Source organism: Procambarus clarkii, chromosome 16 (genome assembly GCF_040958095.1).
Source record: "Procambarus clarkii isolate CNS0578487 chromosome 16, FALCON_Pclarkii_2.0, whole genome shotgun sequence".
NCBI lineage: Eukaryota > Metazoa > Arthropoda > Malacostraca > Decapoda > Cambaridae > Procambarus > Procambarus clarkii.
This window is the reverse complement of record NC_091165.1, coordinates 33,904,393-33,930,663: the sequence shown is the minus strand read 5'-3', so window position 1 is coordinate 33,930,663 and position 26,271 is coordinate 33,904,393. Positions and strand designations below refer to the sequence as shown.

The 26,271-nt window shown below is 39.9% G+C and overlaps 1 protein-coding gene across 2 annotated transcripts in view; it reads left to right on the top strand.

Annotated features, from left to right (window-relative positions):
• LOC138365202 (uncharacterized) overlaps positions 1-26,271 on the top strand; it is a 75,469-nt gene that overhangs the window by 4,259 nt on the left and 44,939 nt on the right. Inside the window, exon 2 of one of the 2 annotated variants that reach the window (XM_069325427.1) lies at positions 19,328-19,471. The exons of the other annotated variant lie outside the window; for it this stretch is intronic. Coding sequence (XP_069181528.1) covers positions 19,328-19,471 — 144 coding nt within the window. The remainder of the gene's footprint in view (positions 1-19,327; positions 19,472-26,271) is intronic. 2 annotated transcript variants of the gene reach the window in all.

The window sequence follows — 26,271 nt, the reverse complement described above, 5'->3', positions numbered from 1 at the left end:
AGGTTAAGACAATGAACCACAAGGAAACAGTCAGAATGGAGCTGGATTACAGAGTCAAGCAAGTCCGAACCTTTGTCGGAACCAACTGGGACTTCCACCAGTTCACCAAGAACCCAAACCCGGCGAGCAGGAAGAGAACCTGTCCCTAGCCAGCAGACATGTGGACTGGCTGGGAGCACACACCAGCCAGCCATTGAGGGAGGCCAACACTCGAACATCTAACAAACAATTGACAGATCATCACAGAGCCAAACACAACAAATGTGAGGAGCCAGATGGAGGCTGAGTGGGAGAACCCAAAAGCAGAAAACCTGTCGCCCCATGACAAAGTCCGACCTAACCCTGAACCTCAGAAGGACAGGGATGTGCCAGTGCGCAACCCGAAGACCATCCAAGTGCCAGGATGGCCCTTAGTGCTTGGGACAACAAGGTCATCCAAAAGGAGGGGTAAGGAATGAACGAATGAACCGGGACAACCTGGAAACGTCTAGGAGCCCCCAAGAAGTATGGGACAACACCTGAAGGAGGGCAAGGGCCTTAGAGCATTCAACTTGGAGGTAAGAGATACGGGGCGACCAAGACAAACGAGTGTCAAAGATTAACCCCAAAAGCTTCCCCTACTCTTCGTCGTTTTGATTCTTTGCACCATGCTGGGTTGCGCCTCAGCTCCGGTGCCTTTCGTTCAACTCCTATGCTCAGCTTGTACGCTGACACTGGCTTCCTATCTCTCCAGGACTGCTATGATCGCTTCTGTCTTCGCTATCTTGCACGGTCCTTACAACATCCTCACTCTCGCCTCGTGTCATACTTTGACTTTTACCCCTCCTGTAGTTCCTGTTCCTCTTCACCACCTTCCTCTTTGTCTGTCTGTTTGTCTCCTTTACAAGATTCACTTTCGGTTCGTATTACCAATGTTTCTCCTTGTATTGTTCCGTCCTTGCCCTGTGGAGGGTCCCACTTCCCAAATTTTGTACTTCCCTGACCCAATCACTAAAGCTTTTACCCCCTCCTACAGTTCTGAAACTCCTTTTCCTTGTGCACTTTTCTTCACACTCCCGCTCCATTTCCATCTTCACCGATGGGTCTAAGTCTGTGGGCGGTGTGGGCTACTCTGTTGCTTTTCCTGACAGCACTTACGCGTGTCGCTTACCTCCGGAGACTAGCATCTTCACAGCGGAACATTATGCTATTCTCTATGCTCTTTGTCTCGCTTTCTCATTGTCAATCTTCCTTTGTAGTTGTCGTTGACTCGTAGTGCCCTCATGGCTCTTGGGTCCTTTAATCCGGTTCATACAGTGGTTGTCGAGATACAGCATTGGCTGTTTCTTGTTCACAGTAAATTTTAGTCGATTGAGTTTTGCTGGGTTCCCAGCCATATTGGTGTCTTTGAATAAGCGTGCGGATGCTGCCGCTAGAGAAGCTGTCCGCTCTTGTCCCATCTCATAAAAGTATTCCTTATTCTGACTTTTACCCAGTTATTCATTCCTCCATCCTTACCCGTTGGCAGGTTTGTTGGTCATCTGTTACTGATAACAAACTGTGTACTCTTATGAGTTGTGTGTCCTCTTGGCTGTCCTGCCACTGTAACCGGCGATGGGAAACAGCTCTGGCGAGGTTGCGTATTGGGCCATACTTGCTTAACTCATGGTCACTTAATGGAGCGCCGCCCTGCTCCTTATAGTCCAAATTGCATTGTTCCTCTTACAATCGTGCATATCCTTGTTGAATGTCCTGACTTCCAGGACGAGCGTGTATCTTGTTTTCCGACCGTCCCCCGCAGTCGCTTGTCCCTCGATAGAATTAGAATTCTTTTTGAATCGAATACTTTTGATATCGTTCGCCCTATGCGTTTCTGTTCTCATATTGGCATCCTTGGTGATATTTAGCGCCCTCTGATTATTCCACACATTTGAGGGTGCCATGTAGCCTTCCCGATTTGGTGCCTTTTTTTGATAATTACTTACATACTTGATACTGTACCTGATTGATGGGGTTCTGGGAGCTGTTCTACTCTCCAAGCCTGGCCCGAGGCCAAGCTTGAGGCATATTCATGTAAATAAAGGGCAACAAGTGATAAAACAATTAGTGAAATGTTTGAGTATAACAACGTAAGCATCAGCAAAATCAGGCACCGGGTGTTGACAGACATCAGACACAGCCACCACTCGACTTTCCAGAGCACCTCCACCCACTGAAATAATTATTCCCCCCCCCCCCCCCCCCACCCATTTTTTTCTTACATTTTGCATACAAATTTAAAATTTCATGATGAAATTTTTTTATTTTTTTTTTATTTTATGCATTGGCAGTATGGTCTATTTGCATTAGCCACTGTCCATGTGTTAATGACCTCCAAATCTCTCTGCAATTTGATTTGCCTGAACCGGCATCAGTCATGTGGTAAACGGTGTCACACTTATTTCCCAAATTTAGGATTTTGTTCTTAATGTGCAAGCTGTAATGTTCTTCAATTAATTGTGGTGTGAACCAATTAAGCAATTGAAATTAATTAATTTGGATGGAAACAATTATGGATTAGGCTTTATTAGATTCTGGTACTGTAGCTGTCTTGGGAACTTTGTTTAGTTTGGGATCTTTGTTTAGTGTGTTTAATGGCTACTGGTTGATAACTTTGCAGTGCTTCAACCAAACTGTTTTATGCTTGGCATATTTTGAGAGCTCTCAGGATACATGGGGTTCCTATAAATAGAATCTTTAAGCCAGATTTCTTGGATCAGAGGGTTCTTGCTCCGATTTATAATTGTCATGAGAGAAATGTACCTTCAAAGTGTCTCAAGACTTAATAGTGACAAGGAGCTCCCATAGTTAAGAGACATCAAACACAAGTGTAGATGATGGTAACTCCAAGAAAGTAGGGTTTTCCATGGTCTGATTAAATCACCAGTATGACCTAGTTTGTGTTGTTAACTGATGCAACAATTTTGAAATCTAGTGTTTGGTCAATTTCCTGGGAAAAAGGCTAATTAATGACTGAATATACAACTTTACAGGTGCCAATACATAGTTAACCCTTAACTGCACAATACGCCTGCAAGCCCACGTCTGGGGTGTGCTACGCGCCTCCGGGTATTTGTATTTTTCACGTTCCATTCAAAACTCCCGCAGCTAGATAGGGTTCACATCAGCTTCCTCAGGGCTCTTGTAAACAGACGCCATCTTTAAAAAAAATCGTGGTCCATATTCCTGTGTGAGAGAGCCTCAGTGGTGAGTGAGCAACCAAGGCTGGCGCACGTAGCATGAGCTCACAGTATTGCTGTTCAGATTGTGACCACAGCATCGCCTAATGATGTCAAAATACTGTCTCCACTTGATCATCCGGACTATATGGGAAGGACCCCCAGCCGGATTAGCACGTTTTTCGGATAATGGTACTTTTTCACCTACAAGTCCAAAACTAACCATTTCCAACTATTTTTATACTACAAATAACATAACTTGAATTGACATGCCACATATAATTATTAAATATTCAACTAGAAACCTCAACTTACCTTTTTGTTGTTCGTCTTCTTGATTGATGACACATCTTGAAGTTAAAAATTCTTGACAATTTATGTAACTTATAGTAACACAACACTAAAATTAACACTTAAAATTACTGTACAGTTCATTAGGCAAAGTTAGTTCTCACTGTCTGCTGAGGATGCCTCACTTGTTGAAGGTGCTTGGGTTGCGCGTGCCGCCTCACTTGTTGAAGGCGCTTGGGTTGCGCGTGCCGCCTCACTTGTTGAAGGCGCTTGGTTTGATTTTCGTACCATATATGAATCAAGTGTTGCTTGCCTTCTGTGTTCACTGGCCAGTTGTATGATGAGCTCTTTTGTTCGCCTAAGGTACGGATACATGTTTCCAACCTCTGGATGAGCACAATTTGATGAAAAATTTATTAATCCGGCAACATACGTCATGAGTACACTGTATTTCGTGGTCATTGGTGTTGGTTCTTCACTGCCTTCTTCATCCTCTTCGTCCACCTCACCAGTAACAGACTGTAGAATCTCGTCTTCACTCATCACACCATATCCTGGATCATTGGCATCTTGTTCAAGCCAATCAACCACATCCTGTCTTTCTAAGTTTTCGCCGGCATTTCTAAACATTCCATGGATTTCATCTGTAAATCCTTCAAAATCCATTTCTTCATCTTCCTCATTTCTGATCGTAGACGTGAGGAGTTTTTTCCAAGAATTTTTCAAAGTCGATTCCTTTAATTCACTCCACACCTTGGCCCAGTTATAGATGGCTTCCTTGATTGTATAGTTCTTCAAATTCTGAAGTTTTTTTTTAGCCCTGTTATCCACACCGAGTTCAATATCTTCCAGAAGAGGCAAAGCCACCAAAACTTCGTTTAGCATTTTTTTGGTGTACAACCTCTTCGTAGCACAGATAACTCCCTGATCCATTGGCTGAATGAGAGAGGTTGTGTTAGGAGGAAGTGCCATACACGTTATCTTGCCATCATGTGAGGTTAACGTGTCAATTCTGGGGTGGGCAGGCGCATTATCAAGCAACAGTAAAGCCCGAACTTCGCTTGGCCTTATTTTGAGTTTCTTAATTTGATAGGCACGAACTTCCCTGCAGAACACGTCATGAAACCAGGAAAGAAAGATCTCCTGTGTAAACCATGCATTTTTTGAGTTATAATATTTCACTGGCAGTCTGTCCAAGCAATGTTGCAAGGCTCTTGGTTTCTTAGATTTGCCAACAATTGCACACGTGATTCTGTCTGTGCCGTCGGCATTCGCACACATCATGGCCGAGAGCCTGTCCTTGTTAACCTTACGTCCTGGCACACAACCCTCACTTCTCATTGCTAGAGTTTTTTCTGGTAAACTCCTCCAATACAACCCAGTTTCATCTGCATTATAAATTTGATACGAATATATATTATTTGCCACAATATATTCTCGTAATTTATGTTTAAATGGTTCTACACTGCTTTCATCTGCACTCAGTTTTTCACCGACAATTTTCCTCTTCACAATATTGTGCCTACCCTTGAACCTTGCAACCCACCCTTCACTCGCTTCGAAATTCTTTATTCCAAGGCTTGCAGCAAATCTACTTGCAGCATTTTGTATTTCTGGGCCGCGAATTGTCACACCAGCTGTGCGGTGCTGAGCAAACCACTTGTACACAGCCTCATCCAACTGCACATGCGTCGAAGTTTTCATAGTTTTTCTACCACAACCTCTGCTAGTGCTTGCACCTTCACTTTCACAGGTTGAAATGTATTGCATAAGTTTCTCTTTTTGTTTCCTTATATCAGAAACAGTACTAGTGCCTATATTATATTCCTTGGCAACACTTGAGGTCGACCGGCCATGTTCACAAAGTTGTATAACACGTAGCTTGTCCTTAAGTGTTAGGACAACCTTCTTCCTCTTAACACCTCCAGAACGATTCATGCTGCTACCAGACAGTCTTGGCCAAAAATGTTCAAAGTTACTATGAAAATAAAAAAGTTATTTAAAAAAATATTTCACTAATGGCGCGGCACCTTGGTGTAACACGAGGGTAGAGAGCACATGGCTTGACCAGGCCTGGACGGGTCCAGTCGGGGCAGGGAGGAGGCACGTTACGTAGGGCACCAGGAGGAAAAAAAAAATATATTTTTGAAGGAAACTTCAGCCTGTGCAAATTGTTTTTAGGAAACATGTATGGAATTTTTTATTACATAATTACTAGTATTTCTTTTGATTTTGGCTATGATGAATTGTTCTAAAATTGATAGTAATTACTGTACTGTAGTGTATAGGCCACTCCCCATCCCCCCCCCTAATCCCCCCAGGTGGTCCCTCCCAACGCTCCCCTCTCTCCCGACACCACCCACCCACCCCACCCCCACCTACACCATGCACCTCGAGTCTCGGGCAGACGGGATTGATACCGTATGGCCCGCCTCATGTTTTCATATACGGACAAAGGCACGATTATCCGGGCGACTGACCGGATAGTGTAATTTCTGCAGAAAATTAACCGGGCCCCAACATTTTATCCGACTAAACCTGCTTTAATCCGGTCCCTGTGGCTATTTTGGCTGGATATTGTGATAACTTTATCCGATCGCGATTTTGGCCGTATAAGGGCATTTTCCGGATGTTTGAATCCCGGATAATCGCGGGGTTACAGTATATATATATATATAACTTGTATTATTTAGTCATGATAGTATTACAGAAGAGCCTGAATGTGATAATGACTGTGTACAATGTTCAAATATCAGTGCTTCAATGCTGTTCATGATGTTCACAGCGCTAGCCACAGCACCACAGCATTATTTCGTCCATCTAGAAATCTTCAAACAACTTCTTATGTTCTTTTACAAAATAAACTTGTGGTCAGTTATGTATTTACAGGATTTAGTGGCCAGTATTGTGATAACAGCAGGATTGTGGTGATAATAAGCACTGCATAGTATTGTGGGAGGAGTAATTGTGACAAGGGAGCGAGGGAGAGAATCGAGGTAGCCTCACTGTGTGGCAGCCACTCTTGTTTTGCTCATCATACTAGCTTAGTGGTTCGCTATGGTGAACACACATGTACATGGGTATATACAATGTGAGTATATAGTGTAGTAACAGCAACAGGAGTATGTTGGGAGGAGCTATTTTGGTGAGGGAGGTTACGCAATCATAGCGTCGTTTGCTAGCTGCTGTGTGATTTCTCATGCAGTGTATGGTGGCCACTGTAAAATTTGGATACAATACCGGCTTACTTGCATAGTTCTGGTGAATAAAACATGTAGATGGGAGGAGCAATGGTGGCGAGTAAGATGTTGGAGGAGTGAGGGTGTGGCAGCTGACACTCGCGGAGTTCTGAGTGTGTTCATGGTGAATGTATATAGTGTGTGATAGTGTATAGTGTGTAGACTAATTATACATAAATTAGCATAATACAATGGAAATATGTGCCAGATATGTGTACACTTGACATGTACGTAACAGTGTCTTCGAACAGTACGAATGTTCTACTGCCATAATATAGTGTACGTGTTCATTATATATAGGATTGGCACGTAAAAGCATATAAAATGTATTTGGAACTGTGTGCAGAAAATGAACAAAAATATATTCGTGGCAACTCGCCCATCCCGCCCCGAGTGCCCTATCGGCCCCGGGGGCGTATGCCACGGGCGACCAGGGAATGATGACGTCACACACGAACTTATGGACCCCATAGCAGCTAAAGTACTTACAATTTCGACCTTCTGTTACTATACCCTTACTCGGGGAAGGGTTTTTAACACTTTAAAAACAGAAAAGAATTTTTCCAGAGATTTTATTTCCTGCGCTCTGGGGGGGTGTCTCATTTGGAGGTCGCGCAGTTTAATGAAGGGTTAATGGACTACTGGTAATGGTGTACTGTATAGTCATACTTGATTGCTTTGATTGAAATTTGAATACTAATACCTGTACTCTAATAAAGTGCTCAGGGAATTTTATAGTGAGCATATGTTGACTTCATACATCCCTCATTGTGTGGCTATCAAAATTGTCACCATGACTTGAGTGCAAAAGAAATAGTAGATTCTTAAATGGGTGTGCTATTTAGAATTCTTGCATGTAATTACCAAAGGGTAGTCACAGGATGAGCACTATGCTAGTGATGTCCTGTCTTCCTGGTACATTTTTTTTTCTCTCCATATGATGCTTGGAAGCTATTAATGGTTTTAGCCTCCACCTTCTCACTTAACTTGTTCTACCCGTGTACCACACTTTGTGAAAGAGAACTTTCAAATCTTTTTTGGCAACTTTGTTTCCTTAGTTTGAATCAATGATCTTTTGTTCTTGAAGTTGCAATTTTCAAGAATTCTTTGTCAATTTTGTTGATTCCTATTACTATTTTGTATTTGGTGATCATATCGCCTCTTTTTCTTCAATGTTCTACTTTTGGTATATTTTAACACTGCTAGCCTCTCCCCAAAGCTCTTGTTTTTCTGTTCTGGAAGCCATATACTGTATTTGTATGTCTTTCACCTTTTCCTGCTTCTTGACCCTAGATCTCTTTCCTTATTAGTTTTTAATGTGTTTTCACATAAATTGTATGTTGTGAGTGGCCTATTTTCTCCATTCCACATTCCATAATATGGCATTTATTTAAGTGTTGCTCCAAACATTTATTTTGTTTAGCTCATCTTGAAGGGCATGACAGTTGTCTAAGTGTCTTCCCTAGTAGTTTGGCATCAGCAAACAAGGTTGTATAGTTCTGTATTGCTTCTGGTAGATCATTTGTAAAGACAGTAAACATTGCTGGTGCTAGATCTGAATCCTGTGGTACATCACTTGTAACATTTCTCCAGTCTGATACAGTGCCTCTGATTACTGCCCTAATTTTTATCTGAAAATTTTTCATCTATATCAAGTTTCCCTGTCACCCCTCCAGTATATTAGTTTCCAGAACAACCTCTTGTGTGGGACTGTCAAAAGCTGCTTTTTTTTTTTTTTTTTTTTTTTTTTTTTTTTTTTTTTTTTTTTTGTCTAGATAATTGCAGTCAACCCAATTCTCTGCTGTAAAATCTGTGGCTTTGTCTTGAAAACTATGTAGATTTCTGACACAAGATCTTCCTGTTTGAAAACCATACTGTCATTATATCAATACTCTGCAAGTGTTTTACCTATTTGGTTTTAATTGTTGTAACTAGTGGTTTACTACTATGCTTGTCAATGATACAGGTTTATAATTAAGAAGGTTTTCTGTTAAAATGTTGTAAATTGGAACTATGTTTGCCTGTTTACATATATATATATATGTCAAGACCCTTTACACAATGATGCCTGAAAAATCAAATGAAGTGGAGCGCCGAGTGCAGGTGTGTGTTCTCTCAGAACCCATGGTGATACTCAAATGGCTCCCTGAGCATCTTTTCTACTTCATCTTGAAACGTCTATATGTACTCTGGTATTTTCTGAAATGAGCACTATCTCGTTCTCTGAAAACTTCATTTTGCTTTGAAATCTTTTAGTGTCTCACACATTTCCTTTTCTTTCTCTGCAAATCTGTTCCCAATTTTGAACCTTTGGATTTTTTCCTTTACCTGCAATTTGCTTTTAATAAATTTAAAGAATAGGCCTAGTTCTTTCTGCCTCTCTCCTCACTGCCGTATAGTTGTTTCTTGCTAGTTAGTATTGCTGGTACATGTAAGGATTAGGCCTCTTCCTATGCTGAACCCATTAGGTTTGTCTCTTGTTCTCTGGCCCTCTTAGTTTCTATTTAAGCAGACATATTTTCCAGTTCTGCTACTCTGTTTTGTTATAAATTTGTACCTTCATCATATACTGTACAGTATATCACAATTTGGTACACATCTTGGTTATTTCCTTATATAACAACAACTTAACACTTTCGTGCCCGGGTGCACCGCAGATTTGATGTCATGCACCCTAGCGGTGCGGGCGAGCGTGCAGCGACACCGAAATGTTCATGCTCTGTTCAGTTTTCTCACCTTAATTCTAGTGCTACATTGTTCGTTTTGGTATCATTATGTTTGCAATAGAATTCCCTACAAGGGTATATGCATATAAGGTCCAAAACCCCGGCGTGACTCCCCACAGCAAAGCCTAAAGTTGGTAAAAGTTACCCGTGAGCACACAAAATCAGTAAAATGTGTATACTCGTTTCAGTTTTCTCACCTTAATTCTCGTGCTACGTCGTTCATTTTGGTATCATTGTGTTCGCAATTGAATTCCCTACTGGGGTATATGCATATAAGGTCCAAACCCTCGGCGTGACTCCCCCACACCAAAGCCTAAATTCGGCCAACCGTTACCCATGAACTAGCACCAATTGGCACACCCACAACCTAATGTGTATACTCGTTCAGTTTGATTACATAAATTTTCGTGTTACATCTTTCATTTTGGTATCAAGTTGTTTGCAATCTAAAGGCGCGCATTTTAAAACTAGTCCGATAATAATTGCACAATAAATGGAATTTTAACAAATATTTTAATATTTGGACCACAAAAGTATTTATAATCTTTCAAGTGTTCTGACCTCAATTGTCAGGCTACATCGTCATTATTGTATCAAATTGTGCGCAATCTAAAAGCGCTCATTTTGAAACCACTCCCAGATTGATCGGATAAAATTTAAATTTTTAACAAATATTTTGAAATCATGGACACAAGTACGAATCCACCACTCAGAATTGGGAGAAAAATTATGGACTCGAGTAGGAGTCCACAGAGTGCAATAGTGTTTAACAATCAAAGTCATTAAAGAACATGCTAAGCTACAAATAATGTCCTTCATGAAATATATTTGTTTGTTTCATTCCCCATTCTCTTCAAGATTGTAACACATTGCATATTATATTTAAAAATATACATGGTTGCTCTTACCCAAGAGAGGAAGGAGTGTTAGAAGAAGGTCTTCTTTCCTGGTGCATATCAAATCCAGTGTTGAAGGAACATCTCCCTTCTCTTTCTTGTAGCCTGCTTAACATGTTGATACACAAATGTCTACAGGATGAGGTTAATAAATCTGCTAGTCCAAAAATCCTCTGTTTTTGCTTCATAGGCCTCGTAATCTATTGATTTCAAGTTGAAGTCACCAAGTACCAACAATTTTGATTTATCTTTATCAGCTCTTACTGTAATCTCTCATGATCATTGAGGCCCTCTACTTTGTCGTCCAACTGCTTCCCTGTCCGTGTGTAGCTTGCTGGTGGACTGTAGGCATTTGTAAGTACCAGTTTTTCATCCTCACCACAAATTTCCAGAGCTATTTCCAGTCAGCTTTTTGTGGGTTGTCGATTATTAATTTTCTTACTTTCATGTGTACTTTCATCAGCACAGCAAAGCCTCCACCATCTCAAATTTTTCTGTCGTGTCTTCAAACTGAGTAGCCCCTCGAGAACACGACCTCATTTAAAATATGGTCTTCAAGTTTGGTCTCTGTTAATGTGCCAATATCTGGCATCTTGGGCAGTATTATATAATTTAGCTCCAGTATTTTTATCTCGCTGCAATGTTAGTATACACAGAATGATCAGTAAACTGATCACATTAATGTCACAAATAACCACATTCAAAGGTGATGGAATGGTAAAATATTCTTGACCTAGCAAGGGGCCGTCTTCAGTAGCAAATGACAAACCAAATGCTGGCCTGCCTTGTCTGGATTCTGTCATTTGCTAATGAAGAAGGCCCCTTGATGGGTCAAAAGCACTTTAGCATTCTCTTACTCTTCAATGTGGCTATGTTACAACATACGATTTTCAAGAACATGCTACCTCTCCCTTTGTCCTGTACCATTTTTCTAATGATTTTGTTGGTTAGCCTTTTTGTACCATTACACAGGCTTCCTGATCCCTATCACTTTATAGAAAAAAAAAATTATTTCTTATTCATTTGTACTTTCATTTAAACATTTTGCTTCACTGAGGATCAATTTGATCTTTTCTGTCTTCCTTTGAAAGCTCTCACCTTAATGATCATAATTTCCTCTCCTCATTATTTTGTAATTTCCTAACATTCCTGAGTACTGTACTTCTTCCAACTGTTTAGCTTCATTTAGTGTGATCCTTAAGAGTTGATCTTTAATTTTTTTCATACCTGCCAATTCTCGTGTTGTCATAGACATTGTCTTTGGTTGTAACACCTTCCACTAGCAACAGTTTACCAATTACTACTTTGCAACCAAAAATGATTAGGGGCACGTACTTAAATCGACTGTGTTTAACACCAGTTTTGGGTTTGATGCCAGTTCCTTTCTGACTTCCAGTCTAATATGTGTGTTTTTCTAATATCTAATGTTTTTCTGCCTGCTGCAATTTTTGGCCTCCTTTACTGCTGCTACTTTTATTTCATTATTCCTGACCACTTGTACTTAAATAAGTTGCATGTCCTCCTTGAACTGTTCTATTGCCTGTGTAACTTCCTCCATCTGTACTGATGAGCTTTTTTTTCTTTTCTGTTGAAATTAATTTCCTAAATTATTGTATTCACTCTGTTTTGATTTGTTTAAAACTTCTCAAAAAGCTTTTTTCAGTACTTTTATTTTCCTCCAGGACTTTTTATTACTGTCCTTCAAATTCCTGATAATCTCCACATTACAACTACATATCAGTGAGAAGAGAGGCAGAAAGAATTTTGAGAAAGGGATAGCAGACAAATATAAAACAGAACTAGGCCTATTCTATAAATTCATTAAAAGCAAATTGCATGTACAATTTAATATTCAGAGGGTGAAACATTAAAACTGATTCACAAAATGAAAAGGAAATGTGTGAAACATTAAATAAACAATTCCAAAGTGTGTGTGTGCAAAATTAAATCTTCAGGGAGCCAGACACAATAAGAATTCCAGAGAACAGCATAGATGTGTTTAGAAGTGACGTGAAAAATATGCTCAAGGAGCTAAGAAAGAACAAAGCAGTTGGCCCAGATGGAGTTCTGAGTTCTGAGAGAATGTGCACCTGAGCTCAGCATTCCACTTCAATTGAGTTTTTAGGCATCCCTGTGTCCTATTCCCGAGTCCTAGAAGATGTATGGAAAAAGGCTAACATAGTTCCAAGCTACAAAAGTGGCAGCAGGGAAGACCCCCTCAATTATAGACCTGCATCATTGACAAGTGTAATAGTCAAAATATTAGAAAAAACAATGAAAAATATTGGATAGAACATATGGAGAAAAAGACACAGTATGGTTTTCGATCTGGAAGATCCTGTGTATTGAATTTACTTAGTATCTACAGAAATTTTACAGGTAAGAGATGGCTGGGTTGACTGCATATATCTTTACCTAAAAAAGGCTTTCAACAGGGTTCCACATAAGAGGATGTTCTGGAAACTGGAACATATTGGAGGAGTGACAGTTAAGCTTATAACATGAGTGAAAAATTTGACAGAAAAATGAGGGCAGTAATCAGAGGCAATGTATTGGACTAGAGAAATGTCACTAGTGGAGTACCACAGCAGCTCCAGCCTGGAGTCCATACCTAGTTAAACACAAGACAAAGTTAGAGAAGATTCAGCGGTATGCCACCAGAATGGTCCCGGAACTGAGAGGAATGAGCTATGAGGAAAGGCTAAAGGAGCTGAACCTCACATCCCTGGAAAACAGAAGAGTAAGGGGAGACATGATAACCACCTACAAAATTCTCAGGGGAATTGACAGGGTGGACAAAGACAAACTTCAGCACGGGTGGAACACGAACAAGGGGACACAGGTGGAAACTTAGTACCCAGATGAGCCACAGAGACGTTAGAAATTTTTTTTCAGTGTCAGAGTAGTTAATAAATGGAATGCACTAGAAAGTGATGTGGTGGAGGCTGACTCCATACACAGTTTCAAATGTAGATATGATAGAGGCCAGTAGGCTCAGGAATCTGTTCACCAGTTGATTGACAGTTGAGAGGCGGGACCAAAGAGCCAAAGCTCAACCCCCGCAAGCACAATTAGGCGAGTACATCAGTAAATAGGTACCTGGGAGTTAGTCCTTCCCAGGGGAGCCGATGGCCGAGCAGACAGCATGCCGGACACGTGATCCTGTGGTCCCAGGTTTGATCCTGGGCGCCGGCGAGAAACGATGGGCAGAGTTTCTTTCACCCTATGCCCCTGTTACCTAGCAGTAAATAGGTACCTGGGAGTTAGTCAGCCATCATGGGCTGCTTCCTGGGGTGTGTGTGTGTGGGGAAAAAAAAATAGTAGTAGAAACAGTTGATTGACAGTTGAGAGGCGGGCTGAAAGAGCAGAGCTCAACCCCCGCAAGCACAACTAGGTGAATACAGGGTTCAGTTCTTGCACCAGTAATGTTTGTCTACATAATCGAATTACCAGAAGGAATACAGAATTATATAAACATATTTGCTGATGATGCCAAGGTACTAGGAAAGGTAAGAAATTAGATGATTGTCATGCCCTTCAAGAAGACCTGGACAAAATAAGTGTATGGAGCACCGCTTGGCAAATGGAATTTAATGTGAATAAATGCCATGTTGTGGAATAGGAGAAAACAGACCACACACAACCTAGAAATTATGTGAGAAAGCTTTAAAAAAAATTCTGAGAAGAGATCTAGGGGTGGTTCTAGATAGGAAACTATCACCTGAGGACCACATAAAGAACATTATGTGAAGAGCCTATGCTATGCTTTCCAATTTCAGAATTGCTTTTAAATACATGGATGGAGAAATATTAAAGAAATTATTCACAAGTTTTTTTAGACCAAAGCTGGAATATGCAGTGGTTGTATGGTGCCTGTATCTTAAGCAAAGCAACAAACTGGAAAAGGTGCAAAGACATGCCACTAAGTGGCTCCCAGAACTGAAGGACAAGAGCTACGAGGAGAGGTTAGAGGCATTAAAAATGCCAAAGCTAGAAGATAGAAGAAAGAGGTTATAATGATTACTACATACAAAATGGTAATGGGAATTGACAATTTATAAGGGAAGGATTCCCGATACCTGGAACTTCAAGAACAAGAGGTCATAGATTTAAGCTAACTAAACAAAGCTGCCGAAGAAATGTAAGAAAATTCACTTTTGCAGAGTGGTAGACGGAACAAGTTAGTGAGGTGGTGGTGGAGGCAAAAACTGTCAGTAGGTTCAGAGTGTTACAAGACAGTGTGCTGGGAAGATGGGACATCACTAGTGTAGCTCTCATCCTGTAATTGCTTAGGGAATTATAATAGTCTACAAAAATCTCTAATTTTGTCAACTTGTTGTGCAAAACTATTATGCGTTACTAATATTATTGCGCTTATACTAATACAGTACTGTCCTAATTACAGCCACCAAAATCCAGCTCTGTTATGTTGTTCTTACTCTGGCAATTTTTATTCATCCTATTGTTTCACTTTTTTTTTTCTCTCGCACATTTGATTTATGTCAGTTATATAACAAATTCACTACACATTTAGGTCTCTTGAGACACCATTCACGATCATCTAACTGTTCTACAATACCTAGTCATTTGAATTATCCAGGAGCTGCTGTGATGCAGCCGTGTCCTGCCCGAGACCCTGAACCTATGTAGCGTGGTGTGGTGCACATGACACCAAATAATTCACAAATCAAATACTAAAAATTTGCGTATGGTGATTGAAGCACTGGAGGTAATCACAAATGGGGTTCAGAGCCATGTAATGGATAAATCTGCAAAACTTTATGCTATCAAAAAAATATAAACCAACATGATTGGTCTAGAACAGCAGTTCATAGGTCCATAAGATCAAAGTTATATCTTTCTGCACAACTTAATTAATGTAAATAAAAAGTGAATTTACATGTTCTGTACAGTATTGTTAATTTTGTTTTAGTTACGTATCCTTAATATTATAACGTTTGGGAACCCTTGTCATTAGTATCCCACAGTGATAAGCAGTTTTTAATTTGAATTTAAATATATATTTTTAAATGCTTGGATACCTGGGTTTTACCTGGATGGGGTTCTGGGAGTTCTACTCCCCAAGACCCGCCTGGGGCCAGGCTTGACTTTTGAGAGCTTGGTCCAACAGGCTGTTATTTGGTGCAGGCTCACCACTGCCCGGTCTGCGGGCCCACCACTGCCTGGTCTGCAGGCCCACCACAGCCCGGTATGCAGGCCCACCACAGCCCGGTCTGCAGGCCCACCACAGCCCGGTTGGTCCAGTACTTCTTGAAGAAAACTATCCAGTTTTCTCTTGAAGACATCCACGCTTGTTCCAGAAATATTTCTTATGCTCGCTGGGAGGATGTTGAACAACCATGGACCTCAGATGTTTATTCAGTGTTCTCTGATTGTGCCTATGACATCCCTGCTCTTCATTGGTTTTATTCAGCATTTCTTTTCATAGCATTCACTCCAGTATGTTGTAATTTTACTGTGTAGATTTGGGATTTAATACCAGTCTGTCTACTATAAACTCCTAAGTTATATGTATTTTCAATCAAGAGTATTAAAACTCATTAATAGGCCTAACAAAATAAAAAAGGGACATCAGTTTGCACAGCAATCTGATGCTAATTCCTTGATTAGTGTACATTTCTCCTACCAATAAAAATGTGTCATCTTGAGTACATCTCAAACTCTTCTACACCAGCTCCAATGCTAAGTAACATTACAACAAAAATGTCCATAACTTAGGTACAAAGATTATATATATTACATTTAAAATAAATAACTAAAGAGAAAAATAAAAAACACATTATTTAAATATAAAGAAAATACATTTAGAACTGAGTTATCTTTACTAAAATTAAGAATATTTCTTATGAGCAATTTCTTCTTTTTCCACACTGACAGCTTCTCTAGTTCTTGCTTGGTCTATGTTGAGCATCTATCTTCTACACTGACAGCTTCTCTAGTTCTTGCTTGGTCTATGTTGAGCATCTATCTTCTACACTGACAGCTTCTCTAGTTCTTGCTTGGTCTATGTTGAGCATCTATCTTCTACACTGACAGCTTCTCTTGTTCTTGCTTGGTCTATGTTGAGCATCTATCTTCTACACTGACAGCTTCTCTTGTTCTTGCTTTGTCTATGTTGAGCATCTATCTTCTACACTGACAGCTTCCCTTGTCCTTGCTTGGTCTATGAGGAGCATCTATCTTCTACACTGACAGCTTCTCTAGTTCTTGCTTGGTCTATAAGGAGCATCTACTACACTGACAGCTTCTCTTGTTCTTGCTTGGTCCTGCTATCCTACAGATATACGGATAGAATATATATTTTGATTATACCTTGCAGGTAAATATTTTTGTTGGTTCAAATTTTTATCAATGCTGTGAAGGAAGATATGTTTAGATTTTTCTTCCCTTTGACATGGTTCCTTAGCAGTTTAATAGTTACCATGCAGCTAGGAATTCTTGTTATAATTTTTCAGACATTTTTGGGATCCAAGAAGCAAATCTTTCCTTGTCAAAATGGTTGCTAGAGCGGTTCACTGGCAGCCTCCTAGCAGTGAGTTTAAATAGATACTGGATGGGGAAAATGAACTGATGTGTTTCAAGTGGGAATTTGTATATCAGACTGAGTAACATAAAAAGTAAGTTAATGCAGGCAACCACAGTTCTGTTGAAAAGGGGAGTTGCTATCGGGAACCAATCATTTTGTTTGCCTGACTTATGGAAGTTTTATTTCAATTCTCTGTCAGACCCCAGTCCCTATCCAGCATGTTGTTGGTGTGAGGAGGCTCGGTGGGTGGCCGTCAGAGTGTGATGAGCCCCTCCAGGAGTTGCCCCTTCTGATTTGGGCATGAAGGCAGTTGAACCTGCTCATCCCTCCAGGACCTTCCTTGCATCCAGTCCCTTGTAGCCTTTCCACTTTTCAATCCCATGCAGTGGAACCATTGCATCAGAAACAGAAAAGAAAAACAGATTTCCACTCTGTGAATAAGCCTTTGCATATTTTGTCAGCTCAAACATTAGTTTGTCCAGAATAGGGAGGAAAGTTTCCACCTCAAATTTTTAGTTTTTAATGAGAAGCACCTCTTCTTCTGATCCTTCATATCTAATAAGACACACACACTTCGTTTTCGTTCCTGTTTTTTCACTTCACTGTAATCTGTATCTGGACACACAATCCTGGCTTTGAATTCATATTCACTAAATTTGTCTCTAGTTTCCTGAAGATAGGTTCCCATAGATTCAAGATGATTCATCGCAACAAGGATGTTCACATCCTTTGATTGTAGGACCTTGTTAGTTTTGTTCATACCCTCTAGTATGTCATTCCAAAGAATTGTCATAAATATTGTTCCCAGGTTTTCCATTTTTTTCCTCAATCCTTCAGACTCTCACCTTGTATTCACTTGCTGTTCATTGTCAGCTGATAGAGAAGCCATTGCATGTTTTACTTTCTCAAAACCCCCTATACAGAGCATGAACAGCATCAAAATGTAATTACCTAAGTGTAGTTACTGGATGAGAGCTACGCTCGTGGTGTCCCGTCTACCCAGCACTCTTTGTCATATAACGCTTTGAAGCTACTGACGGTTTTGACCTCCACCACCTTCTCACCTAACTTGTTCCAACCGTCTACCTCTCGTTTACAAAAGAGAATTTTTTTTATCTATCTCCGGCAGCTTTGTTTTGTTAGTTTAAATCTATGACCTGTTGTTCTTGAAGTTCCGGGTCTCAGGAATTCTTCCCTATCAATTTTATCGATTCCTGTTACTATTTTGTACGTAGTGATCATATCGCCTCTGTTTCTCCTATCTTCTAGTTTTTGCATATTTAATCCCTCTAACCTCACATTGTAGCTCTTGTCCTTCAGTTCTGGGAGTCACTTGGTGGCATGTCTTTGCACCTTTTCCAGTTTGTTTATGTGCTTCTTAAGATATGGGCACCATATCTGTTGACCATAGTGTGTCAGATGCTTGACCACAAAATCTTTTTCTAAAAATGATGTAATACATATCAGCAATGAGTAGAACCAGCAAAAATGAATACAAATGCTGAACAAAGTCAAAGAATTTGACAGTCTGTAGACAACACTGATGCTTTTACTCGCACCAAGTTCAGGCTTTTGGTCCAGCACAGGGGACATAGATGACAAACTCATTGAGTTGATGAATCCATGCCTGTAATCCAGTATATTGTCCAGACATATTTGAGGCATTATCGTATGACTGACCACGGCAGTTTGAAGGTGGAATTTTGTTCTGAACATCAAGAAACATTCCACGGGCTCGCAGCCTTCAATGTATTGGACAGTAAATGTCAGTTGATCTGTGTGTGAAATGTCAGGAATGGCATCTACACTTATTGGATAATACTTGACAATTTTACTTCTTCAAGAATAGTACAAAGAACCTGTTGTTTCCATTAATTCAATAAATTCCTCTCAAATATCTGTTGATAAATATGATGGATTCCCTTGTCCAGGATTTTTGTACATTTTGAGAGATTCTTCCAAGAAAGGGTCAAATTCACTCAGCAGCTCTAGTATACCTAAATACTGTAGTTGCCACTTTTTGCTGACCCAATAATCTGATTTTCTCCACAAAATGGCAAATCTCTAGAGGCAAGAAAGCATATTACAGAAACAACACGTGTCAACACTTTATGCCACAATATTCTTGCTCTGAGCCATGTTGCTCAAGTAATAAAAAATCTTCTCTTCCAGTTTCTTTATGCGGTAAGACAGTTCTGGGTGGAAAGATTTTCATTATTTAGAAGGATCCATTATAGGTCAGGGCAGTTTTGGAAGGTTCCAGTGTAACTAGAGAAGGCTAGATAAGGATTAAGATAATACTGTAATTATAATTGCCAGTTATTTGTAATTACATTAGTGGGTATATTTTTTTAAACCCAAGTGTAGTTATATTATACTTCTTACCAAAATGATAACATGTTATTTTCTTATTTTTCTCTTGTGCATGCAGTTAATGGATGTTGAGAGGAAGATGAGTGAAGCAGAGACCTTGCTGGAGTGTGTGTGTAAAATGGAGGAGGAGATGAAGCTGGTGATAAGCACTGCAGAAGATCATGTTTGGCAGAATTTGGTACATGAGACTGAGCAGATGAAGGTTGGTTTGGTATTCTGTATAACGACAGTGATTAATATGAGGGATCAATCATCCACCCCTCCCCGTACCACATGCCATTTATCATCCTACAATTTTTTTGCTATATTTTCCCAGCTTGTTTTTCTTTTTGCACAAACAAATAAGTTTTGTTTGTGCAAAAACTCTCTCTCTTACGTTTTGCCTGCATACCACTAGGACCTGGTTGTGGTTCACTGCTTAGTGGTCTCACTAAAAATTTGTCAAGAAATATTTGTTTCTCCCTTCGTTTTAACATTTGTCTGTAGTGATGCATCACAGTGTCATTGAATAGGTTAAGGCAACGGCCTACTGCAGCTTGATTTGAGTGAGTCGTTTCAGCAAAGTTTTGCAGTTCTTCCCATGCTGCACACATTTTCTTAATTCTTGAGGAAGGGACATTGTGTACTGACACATCCTTCCCTGAAGAAATTTCCTCAGCTGCCTCTTCTTGCTGCTCCTTTTGAAGGGCTTGGAGTTCTACGGTGGTCAGTTCTTCGTTGTGTTCTTCCACCAACTCCTCCACATCAGCACCATCCAACTCCAAACCCAATTGCCAACCCAGAGAAACAAAATCCTCAACAAGAGGCACTTCAGGTTCAGGCTCAAACCCCTCAAAGTCTCGTTCTGCAACACATTCAGGCCACAGTTTTCTCCAGCGAGAGATCATGGTTCTTACAGTCACTTCTTGCCAGGCTTTGTCTATGAGTTTTAAAGCACTATAAATGTTAAAATGGTTTTTCCAGAACTCTTTGAGGGTGAGTTATGTGGCATCCGTTACTTCGGCACATCTCCGGAAAAGTGCCCTTTCATAAAGTTTCTTCAAATTGGCAATGATTTTCGGGTCCATAGGCTGAAGTAGAGGAGTGGTAATTACCTAAGTGTAATTACCTAAGTGTAGTTACAGGATGAGAGCTACGCTCGTGGTGTCCCGTCTTCCCAGCACTCTTTGTCATATAACGCTTTGAAACTACTGACGGTCTTGGCCTCCACCACCTTCTCACTTAACTTGTTCCAACCGTCTACCACTCTATTTGCGAAGGTGAATTTTCTTATATTTCTTCGGCATCTGTGTTTAGCTAGTTTAAATCTATGACTTCTTGTTCTTGAAGTTCCAGGTCTCAGGAAGTCTTCCCTGTCGATTTTATCAATTCCTGTTACTATTTTGTACGTAGTGATCATATCATCTCTTTTTCTTCTGTCTTCTAGTTTTGGCATATTTAATGCTTCTAACCTCTCCTCGTAGCTCTTGCCCTTCAGTTCTGGGAGCCACTTAGTAGCATGTCTTTGCACCTTTTCCAGTTTGTTGATGTGCTTCTTAAGATATGGGCACCACACAACAGCTGCATATTCTAGCTTTGGCCTAACAAAAGTCATGAACAATTTCTTTAGTATATCGCCATCCATGTATTTAAATGCAATTCTGAAGTTAGAAAGCATAGCATAGGCTCCTTGCACAATATTCTTTATGTGGTCCTCAGGTGATAGTTTTCTATCTAGAACCACTCCTAGATCTCTTTCTTTATCAGAATTCTTTAAAGATTTCTCACATAATATATAGGTTGTGTGGGGTCTATGTTCTCCTATTCCACATTCCATAACATGACATTTATTTACATTAAATTCCATTTGCCAAGTGGTGCTCCATATACTTATTTTGTCCAGGTCTTCTTGAAGGGCATGACAGTCATCTAAATTTCTTATCCTTCCTATTATCTTAGCATCATCAGCAAACATGTTCATATAATTCTGTATACCAACTGGTAGATCATTTATGTAGACAATAAACATCACTGGTGCAAGAACTGAACCCTGTGGTACTCCACTTGTGACATTTCTCCATTCCGATACATTGCCTCTGATTACTGCCCTCATTTTTCTATCAGTCAGAAAATTTATCATCCATGTTAGAAGCTTACCTGTCACCCCTCCAATATTTTCCAGTTTCCAGAACAACCTCTTATGTGGAACTCTGTCGAAAGCCTTTTTTAGGTCCAGATAGATGCAGTCAACCCAACCATCTCTTTCCTGTAATATCTCTGTGGCTCGATCATAGAAACTGAGTAAATTCGATACACAGGATCTTCCAGATCGAAAACCATACTGTCTGTCTGATATTATATCATTTCTCTCCAGGTGTTCTACCCATTTAGTTTTGATTAGCTTTTCCAATACTTTCACTATTACACTTGTCAATGATACAGGTCTATAATTGAGGGGGTCTTCCCTGCTGCCACTTTTGTAGATTGGAACTATGTTAGCCTGTTTCCACACGTCTGCTACGATTCCTGTACACAGGGATGCCTGAAAGATCAGGTGAAGTGGAATGCTGAGCTCAGATGCACATTCTCTCAGAACCCATGGTGAAACGCCATCTGGGCCAGCTGCTTTGTTCTTCCCGAGCTCCTTTAGCATATTTTCCACTTCATCTCTAGACACCTCTATCCGCTCTATGTTGTTCTCTGGAATTCTTATTGTGTCTGGTTCTCTGAAGATTTCATTTTGTACAAACACACTTTGGAACTTTTCATTTAATGTTTCACACATTTCCTTTTCATTTTCTGTGAATCTGTTTCCCATTTTCAACCTCTGGATATTATCCTTTACCTGCAATTTGTTGTTTATGAATTTGTAGAATAGGCCCGGTTCTGTTTTACATTTATCTGCTATCCCTTTTTCAAAATTTCTTTCTGCCTCTCTCCTTACTGCTGTATAGTTGTTTCTCGCATCTTTGTATCGCTGGTATGTTTGGGGGTTTGGCCTCTTCCTATACTGATTCCATTTTTGTGTCTTTTGGTCTCTTGCCCTCTCACAATTTCTGTCGAACCAATCCTGTTTTCTGGCCCTGCATCTCTGTTTTGGTATGAATGTTTGTGTGCCTTCCTCATATAGTTTTAAAAATTTGGCATACATTTCATTTACTTCCCTGCCTAGCAACAATTCTGTCCAATTACACTCATTAAAAAAATTTCGAAGTTCCCCATAGTTGCCTCTCCTTAAATCGAGTTTATCAACTGTTTCAATGTCCCCATTTTCTTCTAGATGATATCTTAAAGCATATTTAATGTCTAACAGGACGTGATCACTCTTTCCCAAGGGAGGAAGGTACTGGATGTCAAAAATCTCTTCTTCTTTCCTGGTGTTGGGAGAAAGGAACTTTAGCCTTCCACATCACACACATTTTGTGTTTCTGCATATTATATTTTTTGAAAACCCTTGGATGTTAGTAAAAGTGAACTTTCTAATGTTCTTAATGCATTTTTGTTTAGTTAGCTTAAATATGGCCTCTTGTTCTTGAAGTTCCAGGTTTCAAAAGTTCTAATTTATCAGTTTTGTCGAGTTCTGTTGCTTTTTGTATGTAGTTATTATATCCTTGTTTTCTGTGGGGAGCCCCGTCGGCTCCCTGAAGCTATCAAACTGACATGTGCCATATTAGTTTGGTGTCATCCGTTCCATGAGTTGTATTGAACCCAGGAGCCAGAACCTGGCCCCACCAGAGAGGCGCATTGAGCAGTGGCTATATGAACACTCGACATTTAGAATGTCAAATCTGCCATCGACAGGGAATACCACCAGAAAGGTATGTGAAACAATAAAAACCTCCAACTGGTTAAAATTGCAACCTACATCTGAACAGAGCCAAAGAACTCCCCCCCCCCCCAAAAAAAAAAGGACAAGGAAATCGTCATCCAACTAGCGCGCCTGCTCTTTTGCATTCCACCCTTCCCTGACAGAGGGAGGGGAAGCCCGCTCAGGTAGGTTGGTCGCTCCACTCCTCAGTTCGTTGACTGATATGCCTGGTGTCAATAAGTCTCCTTTGGCCTCGCTTTATTGATTGGCTGGTGTGGGCTCCCAACTGGGATACGTATTGGCATGCATAGGAGTTTGAGTTCTGGCCTACCTCGACGACTGTCAGGTGTGGTTTCCCAGCCCAGTCTGCTCACCAGGGGTATGGTTCTTTCCAAGGTTCGGACTTGGCTGGGTCTTGTGTGGGACTCTCGGACTGCTTTCTTGTCTCTCCCTCCGGAGTTATTGCTGCAGCTGCAGTTCTGCCTTCGCCTGTTTCTAGAGGGCTTTTGGGTCACTCGGTGGTTGCTCAAACAGCTGTGCAGGCGTCTGAACTCCGCCGTGTTTGTTTACTCACAGGGTTGGGTGTGGCTTCTGCACCTGTTCTGGTTCCTTCGGGGATCTCCCTTCCGTCGCTCTTGCGATCGTTAGGTTCTGGCCCCCCTTGGGGGTTTTGGGTCGGTTGCGGCATCACCAGCTTCCTCTTTGGGTTTTTCGGGATTTGGTGCCTTATGTTCACAGATATATATATATATATATATATATATATATATATATATATATATATATATATATATATATATATATATATATATATATATATATATATATATATATATATATATATATATGTCGTACCTAGTAGCCAGAACTCACTTCTCAGCCTACTATTCAAGGCCCGATTTGCCTAATAAGCCAAGTTTTCCTGAATTAATATATTTACTATAATTTTTTTCTTATGAAATGATAAAGCAACCCTTTTCTCTATGTATGAGGTCAATTATTTTTTATTGGAGTTAAAATTAACGTAGATATATGACCGAACCTAACCAACCCTACCTAACCTAACCTAACCTATATTTATAGGTAAGGTTAGGTTAGATAGCCAAAAAAAGCTAGGTTAGGTTAGGTTAGGTAGGTTAGGTAGACGAAAAAACATTAATTCATGAAAACTTGGCTTATTAGGCAAATCGGGCCTTGAATAGTAGGCTGAGAAGTGCGTTCTGGCTATTAGGTACGACATATATATATATATATATATATATATATATATAACTGAAAACTCGCACTCCAGAAGTGACTCTGGGGTGTGAGTTTTCAGTTGTATATAGTCCTGGGGACCATTCAGGCTTGTTTGCATATATATATATATATATATATATATATATATATATATATATATATATATATATATATATATATATATATATATATATATATATATATATATATATATATGTCGTACCTAGTAGCCAGAACTCACTTCTCAGCCTACTATTCAAGGCCCGATTTGCCTAATAAGCCAAGTTTTCCTGAATTAATATATTTACTATAATTTTTTTCTTATGAAATGATAAAGCAACCCTTTTCTCTATGTATGAGGTCAATTTTTTTTTATTGGAGTTAAAATTAACGTAGATATATGACCGAACCTAACCAACCCTACCTAACCTAACCTAACCTATATTTATAGGTAAGGTTAGGTTAGGTAGCCAAAAAAAGATAGGTTAGGTTAGGTTAGGTAGGTTAGGTAGACGAAAAAACATTAATTCACGAAAACTTGGCTTATTAGGCAAATCGGGCCTTGAATAGTAGGCTGAGAAGTGCGTTCTGGCTATTAGGTACTACATATATATATATATATATATATATATATATATATATATATATATATATATATATATATATATATATATATATATATATATATATATATATATATATGTCGTACCTAGTAGCCAGAACGCACTTCTCAGCCTACTATGCAAGGCCCGATTTGCCTAATAAGCCAAGTTTTCATGAATTAATTGTTTTTCGACTACCTAACCTAACTTTTTCGGCTACCTAACCTAACCTAACCTATAAAGATAGGTTAGGTAGGGTTGGTTAGGTTTGGTCATATATCTACGTTAATTTTAACTCCAATAAAAAAAAATTGACCTCATTCATAATGAAATGGGTAGCTTTATCATTTCATAAGAAAAAAAATTAGAGAAAATATATTAATTCTGGAAAACTTGGCTTATTAGGCAAATCGGGCCTTGCATAGCAGGGCCCGATTATATATACAGTATATATATATATATATATATATATATATATATATATATATATATATATATATATATATATATACTGTATATATATATATTCTCTCTCTCTCTCTCTCTCTCTCTCTCTCTCTCTCTCTCTCTCTCTCTCTCTCTCTCTCTCTCTCTCTCTCTCTCTCTCTCTCTCTCTCTCTCTCTCTCTCTCTCTATCTCTCTCTATCTCTCGCTCGCCAGAGGGTTCGGGTTCCTCGGGACTCGACAATCAGGCTTCATTCGAACTGTTCCCCAGTGGTCATTGCCTGAACCATGGGGGTTCTCTTTTGTTCTTGGCTCTTTGGGGCTGGTCTCTTCGAGTGACTTGTTTGCTGGATTCTCAGGATTTGCTCTCCATTGGGTTCATTTCTGTGGAGTGTCCAACGTCCTGGCAGACGGCCTGTCTTGGTTCATTCCCCTGTCCTAAGAATGGATGGTCGATGTCAGTGCTGACTCCTTCAGTTGGCTCTGCCAAATGTACGGACTCCCGGACGTGGACCTCTTCGCGTCAGTGTGGTCCCGGCGTCTGCTTGTGTATGTGTAAATGCATTCGACAAGTGTGACTATCGAGTGATAGCACACAAAATGAGGTCAATGGGAATAACTGGTAAAGTAGGACACTGGATATTCAATTTCCTGTCGTACAGAACACAAAGAGTAACAGTCAATCAAATCAAATCGAGCCCAAGCACAGTTAAAAGCTCTGTACCTCAAGGCACAGTCCTTGCACCACTGATTTTCCCTATTCTCATATCAGATATAGACAAAAATACAAGTTACAGCTTTGTGTCATCCTTTGCAGATGATACAAAAATCAGCATGAAAATTACCTCTGCAGAAGACATTGAAAAACTACAAGCAGATATCAACAAAGTTTTTGATTGGGCAGCAGAAAATAAAATGATATTTAACAGT